The sequence below is a fragment of the Bufo bufo genome, chromosome 5 (genome assembly GCF_905171765.1).
Source record: "Bufo bufo chromosome 5, aBufBuf1.1, whole genome shotgun sequence".
Taxonomy (NCBI): domain Eukaryota; kingdom Metazoa; phylum Chordata; class Amphibia; order Anura; family Bufonidae; genus Bufo; species Bufo bufo.
The window spans coordinates 227,539,438-227,562,429 of record NC_053393.1 but is presented as its reverse complement, the minus strand read 5'-3'; the positions used below and the strand labels follow the sequence as shown (position 1 = coordinate 227,562,429).

The 22,992-nt window shown below is 44.4% G+C and overlaps 1 protein-coding gene across 1 annotated transcript in view; it reads left to right on the top strand.

Moving 5' to 3' along the window:
• Nucleotides 1-10,823, top strand: part of RALA (RAS like proto-oncogene A) — a 96,954-nt gene extending 86,131 nt beyond the window's left edge. The window contains exons 4-5 of the mRNA XM_040432049.1: nucleotides 1,368-1,542; nucleotides 7,572-10,823. Of these exons, the coding sequence (XP_040287983.1) occupies nucleotides 1,368-1,542; nucleotides 7,572-7,694 (298 nt within the window). The 3' untranslated portion in view covers nucleotides 7,695-10,823. The remainder of the gene's footprint in view (nucleotides 1-1,367; nucleotides 1,543-7,571) is intronic.
• The last annotated feature ends 12,169 nt before the right edge of the window (nucleotides 10,824-22,992 follow it).

Genomic DNA, 22,992 nt, shown 5'->3' with positions numbered 1-22,992 from the left:
TGGGGGATCTGTGGATGATGCACTGTTATGGGGTGGGGGATCTGTGGATGGCACTGTTATGGGGGGATCTGTGGATGGCACGGTTATGTGGGGGTTCTGTGGATGGCACTGTTATGGGGGGAGCTGTGGATGGCATTATGATGGTGGGGGGAGGGGGGGATCTGTGGATGGCATTATGGTGGGGGGGGGGGGGGATCTGTGGATGGCATGATGGGGGGATCTGTGGATGGCATTATGATGGTGGGGGGGGGGGGGGGATCTGTGGATGGCATTATGATGGTGAAGGGGGGGGGATCTGTGGATGGCATTATGATGGTGAAGGGGGGGGGGGATCTGTGGATGGCATTATGATGGGGGGGGGGGGGGTCTGTGGATAACACTGCTATATGTGTCATCCACAGACCCCCCCCCCCCATAACAGTCCCATCCACAGACCCCCCCCCCCCCCCCCCCCCCCCCCCCCCCCATCATTATCCCATTCACAGATTCCTAGGGAGGGGCTGTAGTAGGCGGGAGAGCGGCGGGGCAGTGCAGGCACTGTACTCTGTCCCCGCAGCTCAGTATGTACTGTATTATACGTAGTGTTAATCATCAGAACTAAACTGAATAATGATGCGCTCCCACTGCGTACCGTACTTACCGGTACAGGTCACGCTCCTGTAGTAAGCGCTAGCAGGCAGGCAGGCCGGGCGGCCGTAACTCACGGAGGTCATGTGCCTGCTCAGCCTGCTTCATTCATAAAGTAGGCGGAGCAGGCACGTGACCTCCGTGAGTTACGGCCGCCCGGCCTGCCTGCTAGCTGCTAGTGCTTACTACAGGAGCGTGACCTGTACCGGTAAGTACGGTACACATGGAGCGCATCATTATTCAGTTTAGTTCTGATGATTAACACTACGTATAATACAGTACATACTGAGCTGCGGGGCCAGAGTACAGTGCCTGCACTGCCCCGCCGCTCTCCCCGCCTACTACAGTCCCTTCTCACTAATACATCACAGTCTGCGATATAAATTGCCAGCATTCGCCCCATAAGACGCAGGGGCACTTTCCCCCCCACTTTTGGGGGGGAAAAGTGCGTCTTATGGGGCGAAAAATACTGTAATTTCAGTGAAGAAAATGTAATATAAACTACTCTGTGCTTAAGGTATTTCTAGAAATAGTTTATACAATATTTAGTAATGATATTTTAAGACCTATGGCATATATCTAGGATTGATAGCTGTAAATGACCCATCTGACATCTAATATATGTAAAATTGAGGATATTTGGGTGTATACGTTCTATTATTGTCGTTTGAATTAATGTTTCACATGCCAGACGGAAGTACAATAAAATCGAATTTGTAAATATGAGTGTTCTTATCCAGGGAACAGATACTACGTGTGAAAGAAGATGAGAATGTTCCCTTTCTTCTTGTCGGAAACAAATCGGATCTGGAAGATAAGAGGCAGGTTTCTGTAGAAGAAGCAAAGAGCAGAGCTGATCAGTGGAATGTTAACTATGTCGAAACCTCAGCGAAGACTCGGGCTAATGTGGACAAGGTACAAATTCGCCTTTGTTTCTTCTTTGCAGTGTGGAACCTGGTCCATTAAGGTTTCTTATTTTATTTAATTTTGTCTCCCTCGATGCTAGAGTATAAAAGTGTCAACCCTCAGAATTGTAATCTCCTAATGTACACATCTGTGGCTTTATCTGGACAGGCAGCTTGCTTTATACTATGGAGCTCAACCTGTGATTTCAACCTGCCATGCAGGAAATACTAATCCGAGTTGCACAGTGTAAATACTAGTGTTTTTTTTCAGGAGCAGAGACATACAGTTGTGGCTTGGTCTTCACTGAGAAGTGTATAGCAGCTACCTGGGAATGAACATGCATGTAATGCATGTTCAATATAAAGAAAAAAAGGGGGGTAGGCGGTAATAGGAGAAAGCTAAAACATAACTTTTACTGGTATGCTTTTGAAAATAAAGCACATTAGTGTCTCATTTCATAATCGCTAGCAGATAAACAAACATACTTAATCAGTGTATTGAAGCGTGTATATTGAACAGTGTGTAAAATATATGTGCAAAAAAGAGCAGCACTCCAACGCAGGATAAAATAAAATACAAAAAGTTTATTCACCCATGATGTAGTGACATTTCGGCTCCACAATTGAGCCTGTCTCAAGCAATAAAAGGGACTCTGTGAACAAAATATATACCCCCACATCATTAATAAAGTGTCACATGATCATTACAATATAAAATATTTTTAACCATTTAGTACATCAATATTATATTGTGATTACAAAAAATAAAGTGTCTGTGCCATTGATCAAGTGTTACAACTTATTCATAATATGCATCCCATGTATACACAGTTCATCAAATGCTGTATAGAAATCCATCATAAAAGTACATATATAAAAAGTGCAAGTGCTTGTGTGTATTAGTATTCAATGGGTTTAAACCCAAAAGTGCCAAGTGCTATTAATTATTGTTCGCTGAAGTTTAAGTAACCGGCAATCTACATATGAACTCACTGACGTTGAGGCGCGATCCTGTTCAAGCAGCAATGGCGACCTTAGCGTACTGAAGCTCTTATTGCGCATGCTCCGGATTGCATACGTATCATCCACGTCATTATGGCGATGCTGAACTTCAGAGTATGCGCAGATTGGTTCTTGCATTCAGCGGCCATGTTAATTAAGGTCTGTGCCCACACTTGTAACATCACAAGCGCTCAGGCAACAATATATCTCAGCAGTAACCTATAGGCCCATGTCATACATACACTTCGACCGTTCTATATGCGGACCACTGTCGGGACTGGCTGTTCACTGTCAAGTGCATGTTGTCTCCAACATACGGAAGGAAAAAGGGGGGGGGGCGGACCTCGACAACTGAATGCCATATCTATCCCCATAATCCTCTGGATCCAAAGTACAGTCGAGGAGGGATCTCCTCCATTACATCCATGCTAATACACATCATATAAACAGAACAGTCTATAACTCCATATTGCAATCCGGACACATACAACTATTTTTCACAAAAGGAAATTATTGACAATAACCAGGTATGCGCCAACACCAAGTGAGTGTATATCAGATCCAACATCATGTCACTTTATCTCAGCGAAACTTGTGTATGAATATCTGTGAAAAGAAAAAGAAGAAACAAGAATTAATCATTATATAGTGAAAACTAAAATAAATTATTAGTTTGTCCCAAACAGACATATACTACCTAACACACATTGCCTTGGGATTCCTAAACACAGGGGATTACAGGGCAAGCCACCCTCCCTACATGTTCACAACCGTATAGTCCACATTGAGACCATTTGGTTTCAATGTGTGGAGTATAAAGATCCATTGTAATTCCTTCTTTTTAAGTAAATTTCTTCTATTGCCCCCTCTCCTGGGCATGCGTTACTTAACTTCATTGAACAATAATTAATAGCACTTGGCACTTTTGGTTTTTAAAGGGAACCTGTCACCGGGATTTTGTGTATAGAGCTGAGGACATGGGTTGCTAGATGGCCGCTAGCACATCCGCAATACCCAGTCCCCATAGCTCTGTGTGCTTTTATTGTGTAAAAAAAAACGATTTGATACATATGCAAATTAACCTGAGATGAGTCCTGTACATGACTCATCTCAGGGACAGGACTCATCTCAGGTTAATTTGCATATGTATCAAATCAGTTTTTTTACACCATAAAAGCACACAGAGCTATGGGGACTGGGTATTGCAGATGATCTAGCAGCCATCTAGCAACCCATGTCCTCAGCTCTATACAAAAAATCCTGGTGACAGGTTCCCTTTAACCCATTGAATACTAATACACACAAGCACTTGCACTTTTTATATACCGTATGTACTTTTATGATGATGGATTGCTATACAGCATTTGATGAACTGTGTATACATGGGATGCATATTATGAATAAGTTGTAACACTTGATCAATGGCACAGACACTATTTATTTTTTGTAATCACGATATGATATTGATGTACTAAATGGTGAAAAATATTTTATATTGTAATGATCATGTGACACTTAGTTAATGATGTGGGGGTATATATTTTGTTCATGGAGTCCCTTTTTATTGCTTGAGAAAGGCTCAATTGTGGAGCCGAAATGTCACTACACCATGGGTGAAAAAACTTTTTGTATTTTATTTTATCATGCGTTGGAGTGCTGCTCAAGGGAATAAAGCTTACCCGAAATATATGTGCAAAAAAGCTCATATATTTCGGGTAAGCTTTATTCCCTTTGAGCGTGCAACCAGCCAACAGTTCGTCGTCTTGGTGTTCATTCACACCATGGCAAGTCCACAGAACAAAAAACATTCACCTTGTCAGTGGTTTTGGCAGCAGCAGTCCACAACAGGCTTTAGGGGCCTGCTTCCCAGCAATGCAGCTCTCAGCCCTTTAGCACGGCACACATCCTTAGATCTCCAAACACAGCGACTCCACAGCTTCCCTGTCAGATGGAGGATAATCCACACCACCTGACAGTGCTGCCTGTGCTTTTATATCCCAAACCAAGACCCGGCCTGGAGCGTGGGGAGAAGCCACCCACCCAACACTTTGGCTACTCCCAGTAAGAGCCGTCCCGGATCGGCTTTGCAGCCATACTAAACAGCAAACAGTGTCAATCAGCACTAGCTGTCGCTGACACGTGAAACTACCGGCTCTTACCTCACCGAGGCCAGGAACCTCTGTAAAACATACGTTCCGTCAATGACTGATCCTTGCGCCTTCCTACGATATAGATAGATACATACATACATACATACATATACCTGTTTAAAGGGCTATTTCTCCCTGTGTTACTTGACCACATTATATCCCCGTAAGGTCATAGACATTTTTACAATACAGTTTTTTTTTTTTTTGTTTTTTTGCAGATTTTTCCTGTAACCAAGGCTGATGTATTATCCTTAGTTACAGAGGAAATACAACCTTTTTAGATACACTGTAGAGCTTATGTGGTAAGATCTGCTAAGATCCAATATCTCTTGCAAGTACCTAGCACCTTACAATGATTTGATCGCCAGAACTGGAGCTGGATTAGTACATCATTGAGCTCTGTGTATGAAGCGATATTTAGGGTCCTGATTCCTCTGAATGGATTGGAGGTCAAACATGTGTCGGGGCTCTAGATGGCGACTAAAATGGTCGCCAATGCGACTTAGAATTGCAAAATGGCGACAAGACTTTGTAGTCTTGTCGCCATTTGTGCCTAGACCCTCCGCTGCTCTGCCGCTTTAAGAAGAACAGGATTTCATACTGCAGGCAGACGGCAATCCAATAACAGAGCTCCGCACAGTACAAAGCTCTGTTATTAGTGAGGAGGCTGCTGATTGGTCATAGTATGATTCGTGGGCTGCCCTGCCATTGGCTGCTCCTCTCACACCCCCATTCTCCCGCGCTGAACACAGTAGCAGCTTGCTCTTCAGTCATGAGAACAGGGAGCCGCTCCATGCCAACTGCTCCACAGAACAGGTTAGCTTGAGAAGTTTTTCAGCGCATACTTAACATTCCACAAACGGTCACAGTCACCCCTGCGCTGCCGCTGCTAAAGGTTAATGCTTATGTCTTTACGACCCTGATAACACTCAGGGGGCCGCTGCTGGTGCTCCGTGTGAGCTCCCTGCCTGGGCTCACAAAAACTATCTTAATAAGGGAAGAAAAGGGTTAATAGGCCCCCCACGCTGGTCAAGACACTAAAAAGCCAGTGAACCATATCTCTTTCAATAGTCCGTGCTTAGTAGGAGGAGATAACCTCCGCTCCTACTAAGCACGGACTTTTGAAAGAGATATATGGTTCACTGGATATTTAGTGTCTTGACCAGCGCGGGGCTCTTATTAACCCTTTACATACTTAACATTAGTAAGTGCCGAGATGACTGATGATCACCTCGCCACTTGCTAATGGCTGCCGCTGCCCAGTATCCCCCCGCCTACCTAACTCTCACCTGAGGGGTTAATAGTGGCGGATAGGAGCGCGCAGTCAGTGGCTGGGTGCCGGGTATGGGACATGGCCGGCTCCCGCAGTGCAGCCTGTGTTTGTATTAAGCATAAACTATATTCTGTGGTGGTGCAGTGCACCGAAAGCCCCCCCCCCCCCCCCAACCCCAGTATTATAAAGTAGAATCATTGGTGGTGCAGTGCACCCCCAACCCCCTTCCCTCCCAAAGTATTATAATTATCAGTGGCAGTTCCGATCGGAGCCCCAGCAGTGTAATCCTGGGGCTCTGATCGGTTACCATGGCAGCCAGGATGCTACTGAAGCCCTGGCTGCCATGGTAACCTCCCTGCTGCTGTGTGTACTATGCACAGGGCAGAGTGTGAAGTCCTATTCACCCTGATAGATCTCTATTGAGTAGGGTGAGTAGGACAAGGATAAAAGATCCCAGGTTCTAGCCCATAAGGGGGGAAATAGTTATTAATTAAAAAAACAAACAACAAAATAGTAAATCGCCCCCCTTGCCCAATTTTACATATAAAATATATAAACAATAAAAAAAAATTACATATCGCCACACCTGAAAAAGTGCAAACTATTAAAATATAAAAAAAATATCTCCTATGCGGTGAACGCTGTAACAGAAAAAAAACCTTGCAATTTGCCCTTTTTTTTTTTTTTTTTGTCACCTTGTCCTGAAGAAAATTAGGTTAGGACTGTTCTATTATGGTCCAGACGTTCCATAAAATCTGGAATGCACGCGGCTTTTTTGGTGTTTATTTTTTTCACGTGGTATCGAGTATCGCAATACTTTTTTATGGTATAGAGTCAAAATTTTGGTATCGTGACAACCCTAGGTAAGACATGTGTGTTTTTATTTTTTATTATACCGTAATTATATGTATTTAAAATTTGGCGACTAAAAATTTCAATTTGGCGACTAAATTTTTCAGGTTTGGAGCCAATGGCTCCTTGATATTTTTTTTAGTCTGGAGCCCTGTGTGTGCTGCTGCCCCATCCATTCTTTACGGGACTACTGTAGAGAGCAGCGCGCTGTACTTTACTCTTTCTGTCAGTCCCATAAAGAATGGATAGAGCAGCAGCATGCGTGTTTGACCACTGCTTGGTTCATTCAGGGGAATCTGGACCGTTTTTGACACTGGTCTTTATAAAGCCCTGCACTGGCGGTGGATCCGCTGTAGTTATGAAGAGGCGCCGGCCTCTCCATAACTTTGGCGCATCCTGCACCAGTTCTAAATGTAAGACCACTTCCAAGCTGTCCTACCTTTTTTAGACCATTTTCCACACCTTAAACAGGCATAGAAAATGGTGAATAAGACTGGCCTGACGGCCCGTCACCTTCCCCACCCACGCCACGGCCACAATTTTAGACCTGGTATGAGCGAGGCGAAGTCGCAGATAGCAGCGCAACTACCCGTTGCACCTCCATCTGTGCCTACAATGTATCTAATTTTGGCATATTTCAGATTAGTAAATGACCCCCATAGTATTATAAATCTGGGCCATTTACATCCCTTTTTTTTTTTTTTTTTTTTTTTTCCCATGTTCATCTCCACGGGTTTCTAAATGTGATTTATATCATTGCAGGTGTTCTTTGATTTGATGCGAGAAATTCGTGCCCGAAAGATGGAAGACAGTAAAGAGAAAAATGGGAAGAAGAAAAGAAAAAGCTTAGCCAAAAGGATAAGGGAAAGATGTTGCATTTTATAATGAAGGCCCTATTGCACCCTCCTTTTTTTTTTTTTTTTCTTTTGTCTTTTATTGATGAGAACCATTACCTGTTAGCATGTCCCATGCAGCTCAGCTGATCGGCTGTGCTGATCATTACAAAGACATTACAATATACCGGAAGCATGATTTGGACGCTGCTCTGGACAGACATTCAACTTCACTGACACAAAAAAGGGAAAAAGAAAAAATCTCTGCAATATTCTTATTTGTACAGTGTTTCTGAATGTACACATTTTGCGCGAAGCAGCAATAGTCTGTAAACACTTTACAGTAATGGCTGGGGTGAGTGGTTGTTCTGATAATGTCCTATTAATCATTCTCTGCTCTCAGAAAGATCAGCAGCACTCTGTAGCAAACTGGGGTCGCAACTGTTTTACAGTGATCTGCTAGATGCTTTACAGGTAACTAGGCCATTCAGCCCCTGTCATAGCCTCATATGCACAGTAGATCTGAATATGCCTTATAGTAGACCTCGCAAAAAGTCATGAAGACTAAACGTGAAGTTTTCACATGTAGTAGCATCAACCTACATATGAACTGATAGTGATCTTACACAATCTCAGACCTAAGGCTGGGGCTATATAGTGACTTCAGACAAAACGCGTCACACGGCCAAAGATGGCAGTGTGGCACCACCTGTTTTACAAAAAAATGAAAGTGAATGGGCCGGTGTTGAAACGCACAGTTTGCTGCGACTGCAACACTACAGCCTCAAGAAATCCTGCAGGTTGAAGTTTCTTGAAGCTATTGTGTTGCTGTAATTTGCTGGTAGCAACATGAACTTATTCTCTTTTATTAGTTGCAATGCATTTACACTGAGATCTTTGGCCACGACGCACGTCGCACAGCCAAAGTCGTGGTGTAATCAATCTGGGAAAAATTTCAGGTAATTAATATAAAAATGCAGCGGCCCATTGGAAGCTTATTTTCTGAGCTATAGAATCTATCAGCTTAATATGACTTATTTAATTAACCTGATATCTTTTGGAGCATTTGGCTGTTATTAACAAGCATTTTGCTAGCATCACAGTTATAAGGCCTTCAATAATACCATATGTGGTTTATTACCTGAGGGCACCTTGCAAGACACCCCATTATCATGGTCCTCTATTTTATAGGACATATTGTATTTTTATTATATACCTCTTCTAGAGCAAGTCAATTTATGTTTTGACTGTATATTTCCTAATGTGATTTCAGTTGAAATACGGAATTCTAGGTTTATATGGGACATTGCTACGCTCTAGGAAGAAGGGTGGTCCATGCACGTACGGTATATCTTTGATTTGAATAGACTTCTATAGTAACGACGATTTAAACAGAAAACCAGAGACCTAGAAGTGATGGCTAGCATCAGTACACAGACTTTTATTAGTATACTGTGGGTGCAATATAAAGAACAACCATAGGGATACATGAGCACTCTAACATGCAGCACTTTGAATGTAATCCCTGGAGAAAAATACAAGGAGAAGGTAAAACCTTCAAGCATAGTTATCTGACAAAAGGCAAATAACCACGAGCCTGGTTTAGGCTTCGGATAAGCACTTCAGACTTGGTGAGATATAGCCCTTAAAGAGTTTGTTCCATATGACCTTGCAGGCTTTACTTGGGGCAGTTAAGTAGATGATCTGAGGTTGTTTATCACATTCGTATTTCCTACTTGCAGGATAAAGCAGCTAGAGCAAAAAGTCAACGCGTGGCGCTAACATTATATAGAAGTTACTAAGACTGCTGGGGCATATTGTCTGTCCCTATTACTCGAATGTGTTATGTCCTGACTGTGGGGTTTACTGACCCAAATTCACAACATCATATGTTTCTACAAAGCCGTGAGTTTGGATCCGTTAATCCCACAGTCGGGCAGTGAGTAATATGGATGCATAATACATCATGCTCTGGTCTTAGCCTTTGGCTTTTTCCATTGGCATTATGATATTTTCTGCATTTTCTCCTAGCACATAAGGCTTTTTTATCTAACCTCTAGAAATTCACTGTAACTCACCTACAGTTCTATAATTGTCATTATTAAGTTTTTATGACTAATTACAGTAAAAAGACTCTATACTTCCCATTAAAGAGTTATGAAGAGCTTTAAATTTCTCAGTTCCATGTGTCAGCATTGTAACCATCAGGAGTGACTCCCCCTTTCCCGCAGATTGTTCTCCAACATGCTGACCGAGCTTCATTTTTTTAAAAATTTTCCCCAAACTATTTAGTCTGCACAGTTTTGGAGGGATATATCCCTTATGGTATATATTACATGACTGTGATTCATTGTGTACCACACTCAGCAACTTGGGGAAATAGAGAGTCTTTCAAGACATGGAGTATGGCCGTGAATTTTTCATCACATGTTAATAAGCTAAGAAACACTGAATACATTCAAGCATAAAATAACCTTCCAGTTCTCAGCTGTATGTAAATGGTAATTTCACTATTCATCACCAAGAATATCCAGCAAGCATTACATGAGATATGGGGGCACTGAGAACCTCTTCATTTACTTACTGTGATTTGTTTCTTTGTTGTACTCTAAGGTTTCTGACCACTAATGCTTTAGGCTGGGTCTACACAGGTGACTGGAAACCACCATGGTTTTGTTAGATATTTCTGTGGGTTAAACTCCATGACTGGTTTTAGTTTACTATGACCAGCCCATAGATCTTGCTCATAGAAACATGTATGAATCGTCTACATCCAACGTCATCTGTGTAGCTACAGTCTTAAAGTGCACTTGATGCCTGCACACATTAGTTACAATCATTTTGTTTGGTGGACCAGTATACATGAGGATGTATCCTATGAATTCAGCTGGAACAAGTGCCTCATGCAGGTAATCCATGAAGTGTTTTAGATATTCCTCTAGACCCTATAGAATTGATAAGTTGCTTTCTCATGACTATCTTTTCTGCACACAAAATGGCTGCCTTCCACGTGTGTAGGCACGGAGTTCACTTTCAGTAGTTTTGCAGCTATGATGTTGGGTACTGTGGCATTATGAAGCTACTGGAAACAATATATAGGCTGATTCCACTGCCCAATTTTATATTTTTGCCATGGAGCCATTTCAAGTTAAATAAAGTTCATTTTTGTAATTGTGCTGTAGTTGTATCTGTTCTTTACACACATGCACAAACTTCTTATATGCACTCCTGTGCAAAAGTTTTAGGCAATTGTAGAAAAACACTGCAAAGTAAGAACGCTGTAATAGTTTATTTTATTAATTAACAAAATGCATTGTGAATTAAAAGAGAAATCTAAATAAAATCAAAACATCAATTCTTCTAGTTACACCTGCACGGTTTATTTAGGATCTCGGCAGGGAGTTTGTTCCAAACATTCTGGAGAACTAACCACAGATCTGTGGATGTAGGCTTGCTCAAATCCTTACAGACTTTGAGTCTACGAGGGCCATATCGTCTCTTCTAGGAATTCTTGTTCTTTACTCTGAAGATACTTCATAATAACATTGGCTGTATGTTTGGGGTCGTTGTCATGCTGCAGAATAAATTTGGAGCCAATCAGACACCTACCTGATGGTGTTTCATGATGGATAAGTTTCTGTCTGTATTAATCAGCATTGAAGACACCATTAATCCTAACCAAATACCCAACTCCATTTGCTGAAATGCAGCCCCAAACTTGCAAAGAACCTCCACCATGCTTCGCTGCACACGCCCTTTATTTTACTGATTTTCAGCCCTTTGGTGAACAAACTGCCTTCTGTTAAAGCCAAATATTTCGCCATTAGTACCAGTTGCCATTTTTTCTGCATCCCAGTTCCTATGTTTTCGTGCATAGTTGAATCGTTTGGCCTTGTTTCCACATCCAAAAAGCATGGCTTTTTGTCCGCAACTTTTCCATGACTACCAATCTGGCCACATATCTCCGAACAGTAGTTTGGTGTACCTTGGTCCACTGGTTCTGAGCTGATGGCACTGCTGAACATCTTCCAGTTTCTAAGGGAAGTAAACCTGATGCATCTTAACTGCTGCACTAAGTTTTCGGCAAATGGGGTTGGGAATTGGTCAGGATTATGGTATCCTCAACACTGAGAAATACAGGCAGATATTTATCCATCATGCAATACCATCAGTGAGGCATATGATTAGCCCCAAATTTATTCTGCAGCAGGACAATGACTCTAAACATATAGCAAATGTAATTAAGAACCATCTTCAGCGTAAAGAAGTGATGATATGGTGCCCTCCAAGCTCTGATCTTAACATTATCAATTTGATCTGTGATTACATGAAGAGATGGATAGATTTGAGGAAGCCAGTATTCACTTTTAAACCCTGTACAGTGATGTTGACTTTGCTGCAGGTTAACGATCAGACAGCTACCTCCTGGGAAGGTCCCAGTGTACTTGGCAGCTGGGATCAGGAACACTAGTACAAAACACAGGCAGAATGCAGACCAATACAGATTTTATGCACTTAGACACAGAAAACTTCAGGAACATGGACACTGTTCAGACATAACAGAACTTGAAAAGACAGACTTCAGGAGCTTTGGACATTACTCAGACAAGAATTAGACTTGGAACAGACTTTAGCATACCAACTAGAGCAGGATCCAGACTGTAACACAGATCAGACTATGGCAAACAAAGACAATTCAGACAGAAACAATCCAGACTCCTACTATAGCTAGGGTTCAGAAAGACTCCAAACTGAACAAAGCAAGATAGACATGAGAGAGCAAGTAAGTTGCTTAAAGAGTAACTAAACCTTTTATATAAACTTTTAAAATGTTCTTCCTAATGCCCTAATAAAACTAACTGTAAATATACTTCATTAATGAATTTTCTTTATTTACTACACTTTTTCCTACCTAAAGCGCACCATTCACTGGCGCGACTCAAACTGTTCTCTGTACACCGCTGACAGCTCAGTGGTGTACATTTTATGAGCAGCAGCGTTGCTGTGAGTACAGGCAGGAGTGCATATTGCTACTCCTACCCGTGCTCCCTGGATGATTACTAACTAATTGATCTATTTAAAATGGGATGAAATCCTGATAATCAATATACACATTGGCCAATAATGTGATAATCCTAAAGACCAGACATACAAACATATATCATGGGATCTACCAGGCATAGGCAGGAGGAGGGGAGGGGGAAACTATCCAACCCTACACTAACCCTCTGCCCAGGGACGACCCTGTCTGGTAGGGACTCCCTGTCCTCCTACCTAGGCTATATGTGCTCTGGTTGTCCCTATAACACAAATAGCACTAACTTAACCCAATAATGAAATTACTGTGTTAATGGTGTCCCCGCTAGATGCAACTATGACGGGGGCTATCCAGTAAACAAAGGTAATACCTAGACGCGTTTCTCCCTATAATACGGGTTCCTCAGGAGGTAATTCTAATGAGTCACTATTATATAACAGATAAAAAAAGTTGATCTAAAAAAATTATGTAACCTGCGGCGGTGGCAATCATGGATCTTATACACGTCTTCCAGAATTTACTCAAAACATACAAACTTCCATGCAATGTCAGGTGAAAGACACTGTGATAACCTGACAGATACCGGTTCCACAGTATTGCAATCACTACCCACAATATGGTTTAGTATAAATTGTGGCAGTGCCAGTGAGGGATCCGCAATCAGTGGAGGACGTCATTCCCTGAATCTCCACTCTCGCACTCATCAATGATATTCACTGCAGCAGTGGTAATCAAGCGTCTTAAACACGTCCTCCAAGGAGATACACCAAAGATACGCACTGCCTTGCAATATCGGACGAGAAACACTTTGATGGCCTGTAAAAAAAAACAAAATACAGACAATGACCTAGGGGTTCACATGCAACAGGATAATAACCCCTGCATATAGGCCACACAACGTCGCGTACCCGTCCGGTAGCGGTTCCCAAATATTGTAATCACTATCCACAATATGATTTCCTGTAGGGTTGTGATGATATTTGTAAGGAACCTGCGGTCCTAAAAATTAACCACGTATGATGCAAAGGTTCACTGTACATATAGGGATAAACGTTTCATGGAAGAAAGAGTCAATTATTTACAATGGAAGACGTTGCGTCCTGTGTGTCCACTGCCGCTGTCACAATGGACTGACTAGTCTGATGCCTACTTTCAATTTAAACAGCATACCCATTTCCCACCATCAGAGGAAGTTCCACCCCCCATCTGAGGATAGAAGAACATACGCTCTTCAGGGAGTGATCTCACCGCCCTGCTCCGGTCACGTGGTGCATGCAGCCTATGATGCGCCGGAACTTCCTGTCTATGGACTGCAAGGCCCGTGTCAGCCGTACAACAGGATCATATGACCCATCAAGTGACCCGCATCTACTTCCTATCTGTGGAACGCAAGCAGCGATAATGCATATACAAGATGCTAATAAAGCCACCTCGTAAGAACCAATGATATTGGATATACCAAACATCCAATTTCCCCCTTTATAAAAGAAAGGATCATTATGACTAAAGGGGAAAAGGGTTGTGATCGCTAATACATTTCTGATTAGGTTCTCCTTAATATGGGGTAATTAATCCGGGATTACAATACTGTACATCAACACTAAAAGAGTAATGATATATTAACTCCATAAATGTGTATACCCGGGGCCCTCCAATATTAAGGGTTGACCCCCATTTTAGAGGAGACATAGCTTAAGCCACATACAACAATATAACTCTGGCGTTCCCTCGGTGGATAATCATACAGGGCGTGTCAGAGACAACTAGGCGAGAACGGGTATGAAATATATCTCCATTTATGGCAATTTGTCAAAAATTTATAAGGAAGAATGCCTTCCTCAATATGTGATCACAAATGTTCGGATGCTTCCCACATCCAGGACACGGTCTAGGGATATGGTTCACTAAAGAGAGGCATGTCAAACACAAGACCCCAAGGGTGATCAAACAGTGAATCCCAGTTTTATAGAAAGCACCCAAACGTAAGTCTCTCATTCAAGCCGAGAGGGGACTGGGATCGAAAGCGATATATCTATTCGAAATGGTCTTAGAAGTCGAGATAAATTCGCAAGCTTTGCATGACCCACATCTGAACATACCAATTGGTTTACGGTCTAACCATGTTCCTGCTACCTTAGGTCGTATATAATGGCTACGGACCAACCTGTCTCTAAGGCTTCTGCCTTTTCAGTATGTTATGCTAGGATGATCTGTTATGACTTCAGAAAGATCTGAGTCCATGGACAAGATTGGCCAATATCTCGAAAGGATATCCCTTACCTGTGAATTGGCTGCATCGACCATGGAAATAAGCCTAATTGGAGATTGAACGATACCTTCCCTCTGTCGTGGGACCAGTAAGTTGTCACGAGTTTGTCCTTGCGCATGTTTAAAGGCATCCTTTAGGACAGGTTTGGAGTAGCCTCTGTCGCAAAACCTTTTCATCAGCTTTTGGCTTCCCCATAAAATGTCTCGTTCTCTGAGCAATTCCTCCGAACCCAGAGGTATTGCCCCTTAGATATGCCCCTTTTCTGTGGTGTAGGATGGTGACTATTCCAATGAAGAATAGAATTGGTAGCTGTATCCTTCCGGAAAATGGTTGATTTTAACCTGTCACCACACTTATAAATCCTCACATCCCAAAAAAATTATAGCCTCCTGTTGAAGCTCATAGGTGAATTTCATGCCTATTGTGTTGTTATTAAGTACCTGGACAAACTCAACAAACTCTTCTTTACTTCCTTTCCAGATGATGAACACGTCATCTATGTAACGCGTCCAGAACGTTATTTTTATCCTCCCACCAGCCCAGGAAGAGGTTGGCATAAGTGGGGGCACAGGGGCTCCCCATAGCCGTCCCTCTGAGCTGGTGGTAGAATCGTGTGTTAAATAGGAAGAAATTGTGGGTCAACGTGAACTTCAATAAATCAAGAACAAAGATGTTATGTTTTCCACACTGTATTTCCCTAGGCTTAAGGTAATAAGCTATTCACGTGAGTCCTTTATTATGAGGGATCGAGCTATATAATGACTCTACGTCAATACTAGCCAGGAGACCGTGAGAATGTATGATGATGGTCTCTATTTTATTAGGTAAGTCCATGGTATCTCTCGTATAAGATTGTAAAGATGTCACAAATGGTTGAAGCACTCTATCGGGATATATACTACAATTTTGAATAAGAGAACCCACCCCTGAAACAATCGGGCGACCTTTTAAGGGGGACGTCCCCTTATGGACTTTGGGGAGTCCATAAAAGGTTGCTATACAGGGATCTTACGAGGTGGCTGTATTAGCATCTTGTATATGCATTATCGCTGCTTGCGTTCCATAGATAGGAAGTAGATGCGGGTCATATGATCCTGTTGTACGGCTGACACGCAGATGACGTGGGCCTTGCGGTCCATAGACGGCAAGTTCCGGCGTGTCATATGCGGCATGCATCACGTGACCGGAGCAGGACAGTAGGAGTAGGAGCAGTAGGAGATAAGCACTTCCATTGTGGAAGCGCTCATCTACATATTCAGCGATACAGATGGCTGTGCTGCGGCGGGGCAGGGGAGGGAGAGGATTCTCCCTTCCCTATTCTTCTAATAGGCTGCAGGCGGAGCGATGACGTCATTATCATCGCACCGCCTGAGCCGGGCAGCACACAGCAGGGACCCAAGCCGGAAAAGGCCTGCATCGCATCACTGCTGATGAAGGCAAGTATTAGTGTTCTGTTTTTTATGAGGGGAGCTGGCATTTCTTACAGCCCCATTTTTCTTGGGGTGGCACTCTGGGGGCATTTCTTTCTTGCCCATTTTGGGGGGGCACTTATTACTGACACATTATGGGGGCTCTTTTTTATTGGCACATTATGGGGGGCACTATAGGGAAGTTGCTCTAAAGGGGCTTTTTTTTTATTGGCACATGGGGGCAGGGCTGGCGCCACCCATAAGCAGAGTAGGCCACCGCATAGAGCGCACTCTGCCTGGGGCGCCGGCATTCTGGAGTTCGAATCTCAAGCAGTAGCACCCGGGATCCTGGGATTCGAACTCACGACCTTTCACATCAGAGGCAAGGCATTTACCCACACAGCTATGAAAGCTGTATAGCCAGTTAGTTAAAAAAAAAATATATATATATATATATAACTTCTACTGTCGGTAACTTTGATACCTAGTGTACATCCATACACATGACAGCTGCCCCAACACACCCAGCTCTGCTACATCCATACACAGTGTACTGGGGCAGCTGTCATGTGTATGGATGTACACTAGGTATCAAAGTTACCTACAGTAGAAGTCTTATATTATTTTTATTTTTTTAAGTAACTGGCTATACAGCTCTCATAGCTGTGTGGCTAAATGCCTTACCTCTGATGTGAAAGGTTGTGAGTTCAAATCCCAGGAGAAACTTTTCTGAAAGTGTTTTTGTTTTTTTGTTTTTTTAAATACCGGACTGTTACTTTACTGCCATGGGGGAGGGGGGGGCTATTGGCGCCATGATACTGGCACATGGAGGGGGAGGAGAGAGGCACTTGATACTGGCACATTAGGGGGCAGGGGGAGAGGATGGCACTATGATATTAGCACATGGGGGGGCAAGACATGAATCATGAGGGGCAGAAATGTGAAATGATGGGGGGAGGCAATAAATGGACATGAATCATGAGGGGCAGAAATGTGAAATGATGGGGGGGGCAAGAAATGGACATGAATCATGAGGGGCAGAAATGTGAAATGATTGGGGGGGGGGGGCGCCAAAATGTAGATTCGCTTGTGTTGACAAAAATCCTTGCACCGGCCCTGACTTCGGGCGCGCAATCCTGCGAGACCAGTGACCTCCAGAGGTGGGTCTCGAGGGATCTCGCGCCGAAGACATATGATCTTGGCAAGAGTCAAGGCAATGTGGACCTGGAGCACAGCGAGGAGCAGAACCTGGTGAGCACCCCTGGCAACCGCACTCTGACAACCTGCACTAGGGTGTCAGAGGCTGCAGGACAGTGACTGGCAGCAGGGTGGCACACACTTGTGTACAGGGGTCAGGGCACACCTGCTGCTTGACTAGGGGCCATAGATTCTGACTGGCACAGGGTGCCCAGCAGTGGTACATGGAGCCTAATAGGGAGAGACTGTCTAAAGGGCTATGAATGGTAGAGGGTGCAGGACAGTGCCAGACTGGCAGAGGGCACAAGGCAGCATACTGTTTTATGTTGCCCTGGTGGCATAGGATTTCAGTCAGTGGCTGAATGGCGCCTGGCAGTGAATAGGTGGCACTGCTCGTGTTTGGTGTGCCAACCTGCTGAACAGCGCAGAGTGATTGGCATCACTGGGATGGTACTAGGTGGCAGACAATGGCTGGATATTATATATACATGACCATAGTCAGACTGGCACAGGGTACACGACCATAGTTAAATGTTACATGCAATAGGTGGCTGAAAAAGGGGCGGGTAAAGGGGTGTGGTCAATGGGCGGAGTCAATGGGGCGGCAAAATTAGCTTTTGCCTAGGGTGGCAAAAATCCTTGCACCAGCCCTGCATGGGGGGCACTATGTCATCTGGGGGCACTAATGGGGCATTTTTTACTGGCACATTATGGGAGGCACTATAGGGGCATTATTTGTGGGCACTATGGGGGAGTGGAGCACTAGTGGGGCTTCTGGTGGCACTAAGGTCTTATGCACATGACCGTTGTGTGCATCCGTGTCCGTTGTTCCGTTTTCCATGATTTTCTGCGAACCCATTGACTTTCAATGGGTCCGTTGAAAAAACTCGGAAAATGCACCGTTGTTCATCCGCATCTGTGATCCGTGTTTCCTGTCCGTCAAAAAAATATGACCTGTGCTATTTTTTTGACGGACAACGGTTCACGGACTCATTCAAGTCAATGGGTCCGTGAAAAAACACGGATGCACACAAGATTGTCATCAGTGTCCGTAATCCGTGTTCGTGGTTACTTTCACACAGACGGATCCGCAGATCCGTCTGCATAAAAGCTTTTTCAGATCTGAGTATATTCTAACACAGAGGCGTTCCCATAGTGATGGAGACGCTTCAAGTTAGAATATACTACGAACTGTGTACATGACTGCCCCCTGCTGCCTGGCAGCACCCGATCTCTTACAGGGGGCTGTGATCAGCACAATTAACCCCTTAGGTGCGGCACCTGAGGGGTTAATTGTGCGTATCATAGCCCCCTGTAAGAGATCAGGTGCTGCCATGCAGGAGGGGGCAGACCCCCCTCCCTCCCCAGTTTTAAATTCATTGGTGGCCAGTGCGGCCCCCCGGCCCTCCCTCCCCTGTATTTAATTCATTGGTGGCCAGTGCGGCCCTCCTCCCTCCCCTCTATTTAATTCATTGGTTGCCAGTGCGGCCCCCCTCCCTCCCTCCCCAGTAATTAATTCATTGGTGGCCAGTGCAGCCTCCCCTCTCCCCCCCTCCTAATTAAAATCCCCCCCATCATTGGTGGCAGCTGAGAGTTCCGAGAGTGACAGGTCTATAAGCAATGCGCCGCACAGACCTTTCACTTACCAGTAGGAGGAGCGCCCGGCCGGTCACAGACATCGCAGGTAAGTATAATGCTTCTAAAATTGCTAAGTAACCATGGCAGCCAGGACTGCAGTAGCGTCCTGGTTGCCATGGTTACTGATCGGAGTCCCAGCGATTAAACTGGGACTCCGATCGGAACTCTCCGCTGCCACCAATGATGGGGGGGGGATTTTAATTAGGAGGGGGGGAGAGGGGAGGCCGCACTGGCCACCAATGAATTAAATACTGGGGAGGGAGGGGGGACCGCACTGGCCACCAATGAATGTAATGCAGGGGAGGGAGGGGGGGCCGCACTGGCCACCAATGAATGTAATACAGGGGAGGGAGGGGGGCCGCACTGGCCACCAATGAATTAAATACTGGGGAGGGAGGGGGGGCCGCACTGGCCACCAATGAATTTAAAACTGGGGAGGGAGGGGGTCTTCCCCCTCCTGCCTGGCAGCACCTGATCTCTTACAGGGGGCTATGATACGCACAGTTAACCCCTCAGGTGCGGCACCTGAGGGGTTAATTGTGCAGATCACAGCCCCCTGTAAGAGATCAGGTGCTGCCAGGCAGCAGGGGGCAGTCATGTACACAGTTCTTAGTATATTCTAACTTGAAGCATCCCCATCACTATGGGAACGCCTCTGTGTTAGAATATACTGTCGGATCTGAGTTTTCACGATATAACTCAAATCTGCTGGTATATTTTAACATAGAGGCATTCCCATGGTGATGGGGACGCTTCAAGTTAAAATATACCATCGGATTGGAGAAAACTCTGATCCGATGGTATATTAATAGGGACTCCTGACTTTACATTGAAAGTCAATGGGGGACGGATCCGTTTGCAATTGCACCATATTGTGTCAACGTCAAACGGATCCGTCCCCATTGACTTGCATTGTAAGTCAGGACGGATCCGTTTGGCTCCGCACGGCCAGGCGGACACCAAAACGACTTTTTTTTATTACTTTGGGGGGGGGGGGGGGGCCCTGGCACAGTATTAGCTTAGCACTATTATTTTTGGGGGACATTATCTTTATACTATTAGTGTCTGGACGCAGTTATTTTTTGGAGCACTGTGTGCCAATAATTGTTGAAGGGGGCACTATCTGTGGTAGTAGTATTTCCAGGGGGACTGTTTCTGCAGTATAGTATTGGGGGTGGCAGGAAAGGGTATTCAGAAGTTGTGAAGATGATGGAAATATGGGAACCTAATGTCTGTTTGTCAGTCTCTGCAGAGACGGGAGATGGCTGAAAAATCATCATGGCGGTCTGGTCTGAATGGAAAGAGAACGTCTACAACAAAGGTGACATCACTGGATGTAAAAGGTATGTGGCGCTATGTAGTAGAGGAGATCCTCCAGATCCTCCCCCTGCCATTTGCAGAAGGAGGATTCAGAGCTAGGTGAGGACGGCCAAGGGGGGGCAGCAGGCCACGGGTGGGGGGAAACCACAGACATTGAGCAGGATCTGGGGAGGGAGGAGAGCGGAGGACCTTCCTGGCTGTAGCCTGCTGTTGTTTATTGTATAATGTGAAGCAGGCAGTGCAGCCAGGACAGGCCCTCTCATCTCCGTATGATGTGTAGAGACAGGCCTCAACAATAGAATTTCAGCTCTACAGTGTTTGTTGGGAGTGGCCTATTATATGTAGGAGGGGTTTTTAATAATGGGCAGGGTTAAAAAAAAAAATCAACTCCTACAGGGCTTTTAGAAATGGCCAGGCAAAAGAATTGGCACAGCGCGCTACACGTGCCACATTTCTTTCCCTTTCAGACCCCCCCTAGACAAAATTCTTGGGTGCTCCCCTGTACTCACCTGAAGAGGCATACGCCATGCTTGCCTCCGATACTGAGTCTGCCAGTGAGGGAGAAGAGAATGCCACTTTCCTCTACTCTAGATTTTGTGGGCAGCTCTGGGCTTCACTGAACTAGATTTTTTCTAAATCTTATTCTCTGAAGATTTTGTAAATTTAATGGTGGCCCAAACCAATTTATACGCCCAACAATTCATTGCTCAGAACCCTACATCGGCATACGCTAGACCCCTAGGTTGAACCCTAGTAAGTGCAGCAGAGATGATGAAGTTTTGGGGACTTGTGCTGCATATGGGCATTGTAAAGAAGCCAAACGTTAGATAATATTGGAGTTTGGACATTTTCTACCAGACTCCAATTTACAGTAAGACCATGACTCGGAAGCGATTTGAGTCAATTAGGAAATTCCCACACTACAACGACAATGCACAGTGTCCACCCCAAAACGACCCAACCGTCTGTTCAAGGTTAGGCCTGTCATTGACCATTTTAACACCAAGTTTGCTCAGGTGTACAACCCAGATAAAAATGTCTGTGTAGATGAGTCCCTATTACTTTTCAGGATTAGATTCCGCCAGTACCTGCATAGCAAACGGGCAAGGTATGGCATAAAGATATACAAACTTTGTGAGAGTAGTTCCGGGTACACCCACAAGTTCCGCATTTACGAAGGAAAAGGTTCCCGGATAGAACCCCCAGAATGCCCCCCCATCCTAGGAGTTAGTGGGAAGATCGTGTGGGACTTATTGCAACCACTGCTGGATAAGGGTTACCACCTCTATGTGGAAAAATACTATACCAGCATACCCCTATTCATGTCCCTAACTGCCAGAGGTACTATGGCTTGTGGCACAGTGCGCAAAAATCTGAGAGGCCTCCCTAGATCCCTGGTAGGGCAACCACTGAGAATAGGTGAAAGTAGGGCTCTCCTTCATGAGAACATGCTGGTGGTTAAGTACAAGGACAAGAGGGATGTCCTTATACTGACCACCATTCACACTAACACCAGCTACCCTGCTCCTGTACGAGGTACCACAACCACTACCCCCAAACCAGTTTGTATCCTTGACTACAACAGACACATGGGAGGGGTGGATCTTTCAGATCAACTTCTGAAGCCCTACAGTGCCACACGAAAAACAAAAGTGTGGTACAAAAAGTTGATCGTACAGATGGCAATGTGCAATGCGTACGTGCTATTTTAATCTGCAGGCCACACAGGAACTTTCCTTAAGTTCCAAGAGGTGGTTATCAAGGCCCTAATTTTTCAAAGCCAGGCCGAGGAAGGTCCCAGTACTTCAGGAAGTCATGGTGCCCGTGTTGTACCAGGCAACATTTTTCAGGTCAAGTTCCCCCGACTTGAAGGACCCAAAAAACAAAGTGTGTGTTCCAAAAGGGGGATAAGGAAAGACACCATCTACCCGTGCGAAACCTGCCCTGAAAAACCTGGCCTGTGCATACAGGAGTGTTTTAAAATCTACCACTCATCCATGGAGTATTAATTTAATTTCATCCATGATGTAGCCTGTAGTTTTACCACCTTATATCTCTAATTTAGTCCGCATAGCTTACAGATCCACTTTTCACCAACCACTACATATTAATTTCTGTAAAACAACTCTTAGGTCAAAAGTGCCCTTTTCACCCCTTAAAATGTTCGTACAGGGGTGCTCTTTCCAAAATGGGGTCACTTCTTGTGGTTTTTAATTTCTGGGGACCTCAGGAATTTTTTAAATGCAACATGGCACCTAAAATCCATGTCTGTTTATTCAAGCCTGCAAAAAACATATTTTGCACTTTGCCTCTAGAGCCCTGCCTATACAGCAGGCTACAAGCACACAGCCTATACAGCAGGCTACAAGCACATATGGGGTGTTTCCTGAATTGGGAACATATACTGGGGTGCATTTTCTCCTTTAACCCCTTGTGAAAGTGAAAAATTGGGGTCTGCTAGTAATTTTTCATTTTCACA